The sequence below is a fragment of the Barbus barbus genome, assembly GCF_936440315.1.
Source record: "Barbus barbus genome assembly, chromosome: 25".
NCBI lineage: Eukaryota > Metazoa > Chordata > Actinopteri > Cypriniformes > Cyprinidae > Barbus > Barbus barbus.
The window spans coordinates 29,583,854-29,595,863 of NC_136753.1; the positions used below are offsets into that span (position 1 = coordinate 29,583,854).

General features: G+C 35.1%; 1 protein-coding gene across 4 annotated transcripts in view; it reads left to right on the forward strand.

The window, feature by feature from the left end:
- Window positions 1-12,010, forward strand: part of LOC306845334 (ral GTPase-activating protein subunit beta-like) — a 42,388-nt gene that overhangs the window by 11,523 nt on the left and 18,855 nt on the right. For all 4 annotated transcript variants that reach the window (XM_079378061.1, XM_079378060.1, XM_079378062.1 and 1 more), the window contains exons 8-13: window positions 4,548-4,699; window positions 6,194-6,401; window positions 10,070-10,271; window positions 11,214-11,381; window positions 11,470-11,584; window positions 11,695-11,842. In XM_079378061.1, the coding sequence (XP_079234187.1) occupies window positions 4,548-4,699; window positions 6,194-6,401; window positions 10,070-10,271; window positions 11,214-11,381; window positions 11,470-11,584; window positions 11,695-11,842 (993 nt within the window). The remainder of the gene's footprint in view (window positions 1-4,547; window positions 4,700-6,193; window positions 6,402-10,069; window positions 10,272-11,213; window positions 11,382-11,469; window positions 11,585-11,694; window positions 11,843-12,010) is intronic.

Sequence of the window (12,010 nt, forward strand, 5' to 3'; positions counted from 1 at the left end):
GTATGTTGTAATTCTTACTTTTTGAGGTTACTGTGTAATCCCATTTTTTTCCCCAGGTGTTGCTGTATCTCGGAACAATTTTCGAGACAGACTCCCGTCTTATGGTATTTGATAACGCGCCTCTGACTAATCAAGGGGGAGTTTGATGAGGATTGTAGATTTTGCGAGGTGTTTGGTTCATACACAAGCACTTTTAGATCAAAAATCCCTGTGTGTTGTGCAAATCAATTATCCATCGTTAATTACCTTGTTAATTGCCTTGTTTTTGCTCCCATGCAAGAGTAAATCTTTGCCCAGAATGAATGTGAGCATACTTATTGGTTGGCATCCAGTCTGCCTCTGTTCCAGCTGTCCTTTGTTTGGAAACAAAATCAAACTGGCTTTTAAATGGCACTTAGATTTAAAGACCTCATGAAATTAAAATGTGACATTTAGCTGCTGTTTGTAGCTTTGGGATCATTTAATTCTAGATTCTGCCACAAAACACACACATGCATGTAAAATTTTAAAATTAAATTAAAAATGTAATTTTAAAATAAAAATTTTAGTTGAATTTATAAAAAAAAAAAAAAAAAAAAAAAAAAAAAAAATATATATATATATATATATATATATATATATATATATATATATATATATATATATATATATATATATATATATATATATATATATATATATAATTTTTTTTTTTTTTTTTTTTTTTTTTTTTTTTATTATTATTATCCTCATGTGTAAGCGTCTTTGGATTTTTGAAAAGTGTCTCCTAAATGATTAATTGTAAAATTTAAAAATCTTTATTAAAAAAAAAAAAAAAAAAAAAATATATATATATATATATATATATATATATATATATCTATATATAGAACCAAAACTATCTATATATTACGACGACGGTGTTTTAGTTCCACGTTAAAAATAAAAATCTAAGATTACGAGATTAAAGTCGAAATACTACGAGAATAAAGTCGAAATATAATTTAAATCGTAGAAATTAAAATTATAATAAATTTTGAGAGTAGGCCTATAGATTCAAGATTCAAGAGTTTTATTCGTCACATACACAATTATACAGAGTATAACCAGCAGTGAAATGTAGGTCAGGTCCGCTCCAAGGACAGTGCAATTATAAAGAATACAAATATTAAGAGAAGAAAAGTAGAAAAAAATAAAATAAAATAAAAAGATAGATAAAAAATATAAATATAAATGTGCAGGTCAGTATGTTGTTGACTTAAATAGTACTAAGAGGAATGTGCAAAATAATGTGCAAAAAAGTTGTACAGGGTATATAATAGCAGCAATATGAGGTAGAGAAAAATTATGAATAGCTTATTGATATATGATATTTACATGGAGTCAAGTGATGTTATGACACAGAGTTAGAGTTTAGGAGCCTGATGGCCTGGGGGAAGAAGCTCCTCCTAAGTCTCTCAGTTTTTGCCATCAGGCTACGGAAGCGCTTACCAGATGGAAGCAAAGTGAATAGACGGTTACCAGGGTGATTTGAGTCCTTGATTATTTTGACAGCTCTATTTTTGCAGCGTTTGAGGTAGATGTCCTGCAGAGAGGGGAGAGCAGACCCTGAGATGCGCTCAGCTAAGCGCACAACTCTCTGTAGTGCTTTGCAGTCCTGATTGGAGCTGTTTCCATACCACACTATAGCCTATATTGCGCATGCAAACGGCCCGTCCGAGCGACTGCATCATCTTACTGGGATGAGGAAGAGTCAATTTTAAGGACTCAGCTTAATATCAAGAATATGATATTTATTAACAGACCAGGAACAACTTTTTATCTTAACATCAGCTCACATACTCAATCGACATTCCTTTGGGGGGGGCGCTGTAGCTCTCTTATATAACTTTTTTTTTTTTATTACACTACAAGTGGGATTATTAGCAGAAATCACACCATGTGTCATACTCGCGGGGACAATATGCTTGGAAATAATATTTCATGTTTTCCATTGCATTTGTTATTTGTAGTGCGCCAGCCACCCAATACCAATAAGATTTGTGCTTATAGGCTACTTTTTAATATAAAACAAAGTCTCAGCTTTCAAAATCAGTTTTATAGCGCTGTGTTATTAATAAAACTTATTATAGAAAATATTAATAATAATATAATATAAATTATTAATATAACACAGCGCAGCTCTCAAATTGTCACTCAAATTCTAAATGTGTTTTTCCTCTTTATTTCAAGTTTATAGCAAGATATAAAAGTGAAGGAACATCAGAAGGCATGAAAAAAACAGCCTAATTTATAATGAAAATAATGTCTCATTGTAATCGGAAAGATGATCGACTCACATACCGCTTAAACTGAGGCGAATACAGCGGTCTGTCACGCCACATTAAAGAGCGTGAAAAAACATAATATTGTTTGTATTTCGCTAGAAAACTGACAGATTTTGAAAGCTGAGATTTTGGAATATCTCCCAATCCGGGTCATTTGCATGTGCAAAAGGCTAGAATATCTCAAAATATTATAACTTTAATCTATATTCTCGAAACATTTCAACTTTATTCTCGAACCACATTTCAACTTTATTTTTAACATGGCACTGAAACAGGCATTTTATGTTTTTTATTTATTTTTTATATTCAATATATATCTCGAAACATTTCGACTTTATTCTCGAAACATATAATTGAGTTGAACCAAAATAACATTTTAACTTATTTTAGATCTTCAACTATTGTTCTGCTTACTGCACTGCTACATTTCACTTCATGTAGCACTGGAAGATAACATGCTATTAAAACATGTGGTTCACTTGCAAACATGAACGTAAGCAAGTAGACCGCTTGTCATCCTTTTCAAATATGTCCACTCAACATAATCATTACCCAAATTAACACGGAGACCTCAATACTTGGTGCACCATACACAATGACTGTGACAATCAGTGGATAGTGTTTGAGTATAGGGTCATTTTTGAATAGAAAATGAACTCCAGATGTCAGAAAACAGTAAGTTACTAAACCTAACAACAAAAGCAACCATAAAATAGTGTAAATACAAATCTAAAACTTATTCATGCCCCAGTGCATGATGGGAAAAACAGAACCATAACTTAAAGAATCCTTATAAACATAACAAACAATTCTAAGTAAAAAGTTCAAACTTTAATTTCTATAAGCTTAAATTGAGTATTATTATAGAATTTACTTCATTTTTTAATTATTGCCTGAACTAAATTAATGTAGAAATTACATTTGTTTTTATGTAGTATTTACTTCACCACAAAATCATTTTTCTCAGTGTAGGATGTTAAGAGGGTTTCCTTTGCCAGCCAATCAGTATGTTCACAGGTTTTAGGCAAATAACCAAATTTGAATGCAGGGGTTTCCAGCATGTACCGCCAATCAGCAGCTGAGCTGAGATGCTGTATGGAAATGCAGCACTGATACTGATGCCTTTGTCTCTAGTGGTTGCATTTCATTGCATCTCGGAAAAGTTTTGAAATGCTGTGAACCGGTGTCCCTCGCCTTATAAGCAAAACTCAGTCATGAACTCAAAATGAGTCTCAGTTTTTGTCTTGTATTTTATTATCATTCAACGGTACGGTGTCCTTGAGTGTTTTGAAAGGCACCTTTAAATAAAATGCTTTATTATTGTTGTGATAATTAATTAATTGTGAACTTAACACAATAATTTATAGTTATGGGAGAAAAGGATTAGAATTAGGATGCAACATTCTTTCTAACCTCTTCATTAATATCGTTTGCAAACGAAAAATCTAATTATATAAAATTATTGTCCATTCTAGTTAATTTTTTCTCAATCTGTAACTTCAAGACGAAATGAGTGAAATGAATGCTCGTAATGCGAGGGACATCTGTGTTTGAATTCAAGATTATTGTGTGGATTAAAGGAATAATTCACCCGATAATGAAAATCATTTACTCACCAACATGACGATTCAAACCCATGTGACGTTCCTTTTTCAGTGGAGCACAAAAGGAGATGTTTAGCAGAATGTTTACGCTGCTCTTTTACATGCTATAAAAGCAAACAGTGATGGTGTTCCACAGAAAGAAAGTCATACAGGTTTAGAACAACATGAGGGAGTGTAAATGATGATGAATTTTTATTTTTGGGTGAATAATCCCTTTAAAGTTGGTGAATCTTGCACTACTGACCCAATCAGTACTCGCCATGAAGCATCATGGATATACATGTTCATTTTATGCAACAATGGGTTCAGAATATGTGTTATACAGCCTGTATCAAGATTTGCTTTTTTCTTTATTGATTGTGTTTCACAGAGCTGAATTGTTTGGCCTTGCCGATGATGCTGAAATGGCAAAATCCAAGAAGCATCTGACGTTTGATTGTCTGATGTCGCAACATGAAAAGCCTCTTTCATTTTGTATTTTCTCATATTTTAGGGCTGAAATGGATCTGCTGAGATATTGTCCTGCAGTTAAATAAAAGTTAGCCATTTTTGGCAGGTCCAGATGCGATCTCTGATGTGTCGTTGGTTCTAATTCTTTGGTTTTCTTGCTTCTCCACCTGTTTGATTTGTCTCTCAGGTATTTCCCGCCCCCGGTCAGACAGTGCTCCGCCCACACCTGTCAATCGGCTCAGTATGCCGACGCCCCCAACGGTAACCAACACTACACCCCCTCACAACCGCAGGCACCGCCCCACCGCTGTTGCCAAGACAACCAGCAAAACCTCAACGGTACGACCATAAAATACAGAAGCTCTGCCTTAAAATTGGTGTGAAGTGTCTTTGTCCAAAGTGCCACAAGTGTCTATAAGGACATTTTGTGCATCTCAAAAACCATGGCTGCCATTGGCCATTGAATTTTGAGCACCTATTAGACAAGGTCAACGGAGGTCGATCAGAACGAAACTTGGTGGGCCTGTTTGACACGTGGCCCTAAAGGTATGTGAGAAATTTGAAAAAAATCGACCTCTGGGAGGCAATATAGCATTTTTCAAGGGTGTAAACGATTGTATATTTCACGGTTTTACACACATGCACACAATATTCATATCATATGATAGACCTCCTCATTCCAGACAACTTTGCCTCTAGAACCACTGCTGTCAAGCAAATCATTTGTTAAATGATTGAGAAGTTGTAAAAAACCACTGCAGTACAGTTCTCTGGACTCTAGTCAATAATTATCAAAAAAAAATAATGTTGAACTTTACCCTTTGGGTAGCTATAACATGGTCGTTTAGAAAAGGGGTGTGTCCAAATATATCCAAAAGCCTATAAATCCTAAACAAAAACTCAAAGCATGCAAAGTTTCACAGAGATCAGACCATAGGTGGCGCTATAACAGTTACAATGGCTTCAAAAACACTATATTTCTATGGTAAATGACCTCAAAATTGAAAAAAATGTTCATATATTCATGCATACATTAGATCTTCATGTTGTACGACCGATCTCCTCATTCTGAACAACTTTGCCTGTAGATCCACTGCTGTCGATCAAATTGCAATAGCTATTTAAACTTAAAATAGCTATATTTTCTGCTATTTATACTACTTATGGCAAATAGTGGAAATTATCCGCACCTGAGTATTGTAGTACATTATAAAACAGTGCACAATAACATCGTATTGAGTGTAAATGATCATTTTACTTCAAATTATTAAATGGATGCCATCTTATTGGGACAATAAAGCTCTTCCTACACCTACCTGATACTTATATTTTCAACTTTTGGGCAAAAGTCGGGATCGAACTCGGGTCGATCGCGTCAAATAGCATCCGCCTTACCATCTCTGCCACTGAAACTGATACAAAATGAGCGTCTTTTTTAGCGTTGACTAACCCAATCACGCGTTGGTCGGTGTAGTTAGTGTTAATAGCCTTTGCCAACAAGGCGGGCTATTTGCACTTAGTGTTATTTATTTGCGAACTCCTCCAATCCGAGCATAGGTGGTGCTATAACAGTCATAAATGTTCATAAAATCATCATATTTCTGTGGTAAATTACATTGGTTTTTTTCAATCATGGATTTAAGTGGTTACAGGCTTGCTAAATAATACGTAATGTCTTTTTTCATATGTGCTTAAATGCCTTAAAGCGCTCAAACCCCGATAGTCGCTGCTTGCAGCTGTATTTTTGTTTATTATCCTGTTTCACTCAGAAATGCTTCACATTATTCATTGTTGACTTCTAAAAACCCATGTAATTTACTCTCCACTCCACAGACTGGTCAGACCAAAGTGTCGCACCAGCCGTCATCCACATCCCCGCTCTCCAGCCCAAACCAGACGAGCTCCGAGCCGCGGCCGCTTCCGGCCCCGACCCGGCCGAAGGTCAACAGTGTGCTCAATTTGTTTGGCCAGTGGCTGTTTGACGCTGCGCTGGTTCACTGTAAACTCCACTCCGGCCTGAGCAGAGACAGCAGCATGACCGGTAAGACCGTGATAAGTGTTATAATCAGTACTACGGTCACCCTGTTTTCATTTGTTTTTCATTTCTCTACTTATTTTACTTGGTGAGGGTGTTTTATTTCCTTTTCTTTTATAAAATATTCCTACCTGCAAGATTGTACAACATTCAGGGTTCGTCTCCAGTGTTGTTACACTTGTGTAGAAATCTGAATTTTGAGATCTTGCCAATCTAGAGAGGTTTAATGTTATGTATTTTAATATTTGTACATGAACATCCTGACCTGATTTGCCACACATAGAGACATAGAGTTTAATAACAGCAAATTGTACTCATTTAGCTCAAACAGTGGAGCACAAACAACACCAAGGTCATGTTCAGTGAACACAATATTTTATACAATATTAAGTAAAAATTCACAAACATTTTTGAAAACTGAAAAACATGCACTCCCCATTGATCAATTTGTCAATGGTTTTTGAAATTGGTGCAAGCACCCCAAAAAGGAAAAATTGCTGAAAATGTGCTTACCTTCAGTTCATCCAAGATTAGGATGAGTTTGTTTCTTCATAAGATTTGGAGAAATGTGTCTCTGCATCAGTGTCTCAGCAATGGATGCTCTGCAGTGAATGGGTGCCGTCAGAATAAGAGTCCAAACAGCTGATAAAAACATCACAGTAATCAAAGCTTCAATGACTATTGTGAAAATTTGATACTGTCACATACCTAACGTACATACAGTTTAATAGGACTATAACTAATTACATAATTAGACTATTAAATAGTGTCTGAAGCAAAATTATTTCAAAACCTTGTGTACTTTCTGTATTCTGATAAATTAAATAATTGTGCTTGTAAATGTCTCTTTATATCCCCTTAAGCTAAAACACCTAATTTGAAAAATTTGCGCCCCTAAATGATTTAATTTAGGAGCACATGTGCTCCTTGGGAAAAAGGTAAGCGTCAAGCCCAAACAAATCCATCATTAAGACCTTTTTATCTTCAAACCGTTGCTTTCAGCTAAAATTGCATAATCCATAATAACGCTTCCTCCAGTGAAAAAGTGTTCTGGTCTGAATCAGGAGAGAAATCTGCACAGATCAAGCAGCGTTTATAAGCCACAACAGCTCTAAACAAATATGTGGCTGGATTTTAATGTGAGAGACAACAGGAGATGGACTTTATTATTACAGATTATAGACTAATGTTTTAGCCACAAGCAATGGTTTGAAGTTAAAAACGTGTAAATGATGGATTTGTTTCTTACAAACACGCAGCTTTGTCATGTTAAGATGTTATCTGATGGACTGGAGTGGTGTGGATTATTGTGATGTTTTTATCAGCTGTTTGGACTCTCATTCTGACGGCACCCATTCACTGCAGAGCATCCATTGATGAGACACTGATGCAATGTTTTCGGCAAATTTTCATTTTTTTGGTGAACTATTCCTTTAACAGGACATGATAGTTATCAGACAATATCAGTCAATTAATTAAAATTGGTCAATCAAATTTGTTTTACACTTGTATTTTAAGTGAAAGTAGATTTATGATGTCTAATATGGTTAGGTTAAGTTAGGTTAGTTTCCACTCATAGCACCTGGACAGTATTTATCTATCACACTGTTGAGAATGTGTCATCGATCTAGTCTTATTTTCTATGTAATGAATGGATTGAAATCATTCTGTGAAGTTGTTAATAGCATTGCATACATCTTTTCTTCACTTGCATTGTTTTTGTTCAGTTTTCAGTTTTGCATGATGGGTAACTGAAACTCTTTATAATGGTCTCCCTGTGTCTTTAAAAGCACAGAAGCAGAACGAAACGTCTGAATAGTTTACTGAACTCTACTACTGCTGTTCTTTGATTTGTTTCCATTTTATCTCTGTTATCTTGCAGCAACATTTTTCCAAATTCTTCTTTCTTATAAATCTTGTAAGTAGGAACACAAGCTTTACCAGTTGCAGTTATTTGGTTCATTTCAGTTTGTTTACTTCAATCATTTTGGTTTTCTTTCGTTGACACTGTCACTCGTCCATTGTTGCAGTACTTGTTTTCTTGGGGCAAGAGACTTGCGCATAAACTGCTTGAGTTAAAGGTCCGGGGAGTGTTTTGACTGCTGCCCAAATCTCATTGGCTCAACTGCAACAAATATTCAGGATCCTGAGGTGGGTCGATGTTTTCCGAGCATCACGTGACCCGAGAATGTTTGTTGCGCTTGATCCGTCTCCTTGATTCAACTTACCCGCCATCATTAAAACCAGTTCCTACCCATACCATCTCCTGAAGGACCTCTACTAACTGATCTTCTCCAAAGAAACACACCAACCAATCTTATGTTGAGTTTTTGCCCAGCGTTTATTTGGCAGCTTTTGTTTTTTCTGTTAGCGTTTGATTAATTTTTCATTGGTTTTGGTATGGATATTTCTGCATGTCGTGGTTGTTGGTGCAGTTTGTTTCAGCCATATTGTGCCTTATTGTCTTAATTTAGGATGCTGGACTATAGAAATTGGCCTTTAATCAACATTTGTCTGACATGAAATCCAACTGACATGCTCTGATAACAGGGAGACTGACCAGGAGATGCTGAACAGCGTGTTCTGTTCTCGCTCACAAACATTTGCGTGATCCGAACAAGATCGTTTCCTCCAAATAGATACAAACGTGCTGCTGAAGCAAAAGACCCATTAGATTAGCTCTCGCTTCCTACCGCAAATGAAATTATGCAGATATCCTGTCAAACACATGTAGGGATACATCTTCTGTAACGTGAATATTTATAACTACAAATGATGAATAATATGTAATAACGGTTAAACGCAGTGACTTTTTCACTTTCATAGGTTTCACTTAGTATTTAAATCAAGTGTATTAAGATGTAAAAATTATTTTTAAGCAGCAAATCAGCATATTCAAGGATCATGTGATACTGAAGACTTGAGTAATGATGCTGAAAATACAGTTTTGATCACAGAAATAAATTACATTTTATGATATATTCACATAGAAAACAGCTATTTTAAATTCTAATAATATTTCATAATTTTTACAGTTTTTTTTTAATAAAATAAATGCAATTTTGGTGCGCATAAGAGACTTAATTATTCCAAACGTTTGGGCAGTATTGTAAATATTTGAAAAATTAACATTTAATTATTAAAATGTCCAACATTTTTATTTCTCTGAAGGTCATATGCATTTAAAGTCTTTAATATGGCAGCTACATATTTTGCCTGTGTAAACAAACTTCATGCAATTTATCCAGTAATTATTGCTATTGACCATATTATTATTATTATTATTACAATATTTTTTAAAGCTAATTAACTTACTTATTTTGCATTATATTTGATAAATATTATTATTGCTATTATTATAATTACATTATTTTATAAAATAATCAGCTATAATATTTTGTTATATATTAAAAAATAAAACTAACATTGTATTGTCAATTCAAATATATTTATGTAGCAAATGTTTTAAAAGCAGTTTTACTGAAATTCCCAAGAATCTTACAGTCGCATTTAGCAGATTAGAGCAAATGATTGGGCATTTTTCACTCCTCTGCCGGTCTGAAGATCTCTTTGTCGGTAATCCCTGTCATGGCCTCCAGCGGTTCGCATGTAAAGCGTCACTGAGTGTTTGCGTTTGTGTCTCTCCTTCCCGTCTCTCTTTCTCTCTCTCTCAGCCCTGGCGACTCAAGCTGGAGTTGAACTGAGACGTAAAGGCTCTCAGATGTCCACGGACACCATGGTGTCCAACCCCATGTTCGACGCCAATGAGTTTCCCGATAATTACGAGTCGGGTCGAGCTGAAGCGTGTGGGACGCTGTGCAGGATCTTCTGCAGTAAGAAGACGGGAGAGGACATACTTCCAGTGTACCTGTCCAGGTAATCACCAGCTGTTCCCAACCAATCACCTCCTCAGTCATTACACTACTACTCAACAGGTAGAATATTTGTTTATGTTTTTATGAAAGAAGTCTCTTTTGCTCACCGAGGCTGGATTTATTTGAAAGAAATTAGTACTTTTATTCAGCAAGAACACAATAAATTGATCAAAAGTGACATTTATAATGTTATAAAATATTTCAGTAACACTTTACTAAAAGACTTTATATATAATGCATTATAAAAGTAGTTTTAATGCATTAAATATAGATTGTAATGCAGCTTATAAAGCATTGCAAAAACTGTAACCACCGTTATAATACATTCTAATAACTAGATATTCATTGTTACACCCTTAGAAAGTGTAATGCATTAAAGCACATGAAAAACAAACCTTCAAATATTATTATGCATTTTAACTTATTTATGAAAAAATATAATGCATCACAATGTACATTATGAATACCTTTATAATGCATTATACATAAAGAATTGAAGTGTTGTCAGTATTTCTGTTTCAAAAAAATGCTTTCTATTAAAGCATCCTGAAAAAAATATCAGTTTCCACAAAAATACGAAGCAGCACAACTGTTCAACATTGATAGTAGTAAGAACTATTAGTAATAATTGAGCACCATTAATAATTGATAATAACTGAGCAGTAAATCAGTATATTAGAATGATTTCCGATGGATCATGTGACACCGAAGACTGGAGTAATGATGCTGAAAATTCAGCTTTGATCATAGAAATAAATTACATTTAACATATAGTCACATAGAAAACTTTTTTTATTATTATTATAATAATATTTCACAATTTGTTCTGTATTTTTTACTAAATAAATGCAACCTCTGGAAGCATAAGTAATTATTCCAAACTTTTGAGCGCTAGTGTAACCAAACAAATGAACCTCTGTTCTGTATCTGATGGTTCTGTCAGGTTCTACATGGTCCTCATCCAGGGTCTTCAGATATCGGACTTCATTTGCAGGCCAGTTTTAGCCAGCATCATCCTCAACTCTTCGGCTCTGTTCTGCTCCGATCTCAAAGGGATCAATGTTGTGGTTCCTTACTTCATATCTGCACTGGAGACCATCCTACCGGATCGGTGAGCAATGCTTTCTGATTTCTGTGAAACATATCCAAAATATGTCTAAACACTCAATATTTAATGCATGTTTATTCTGCGTCGACAGAGAGTTGTCTAAGTTTAAGTCATATGTGAACCCCACTGAGCTGAGAAGAGCTTCCATCCATATCCTGCTGTCCATGCTTCCTCTTCCTCACCACTTCGGCAACGTCAAATCAGAGGTGAAAAGCTTCAGATCTGGGATTAGCATTTAGTCATTTTGTCCGTAACTTAATTTTCTGAGATAAAAATACAAATTCAATAGGCTGTGGTTTTCTAATTGCATTTGCAGGTTCTGTTGGAAGGGAAATTCAGCAATGATGACAACTCTCTTCATGACAAGGCGGTCACCTTCCTCTCCCTGAAGCTGCGATTGGTCAATATTTTGATTGGCGCCCTGCAGACAGAGACAGATTCGATCAATACACAGATGATACTAGGTACGGCTGCCTGTTCAGTTACTGAAATGGACATGTTACTGAAATATTGTAAAACATACAATAGGCTCTAAAACCTGATTGGATGAGCCTTGTTCAAACCCTTGATACCTGATATACACAAACTTGTGCCTGAACTCATATATAAATCTTCATCAGCCATCAGTTAAG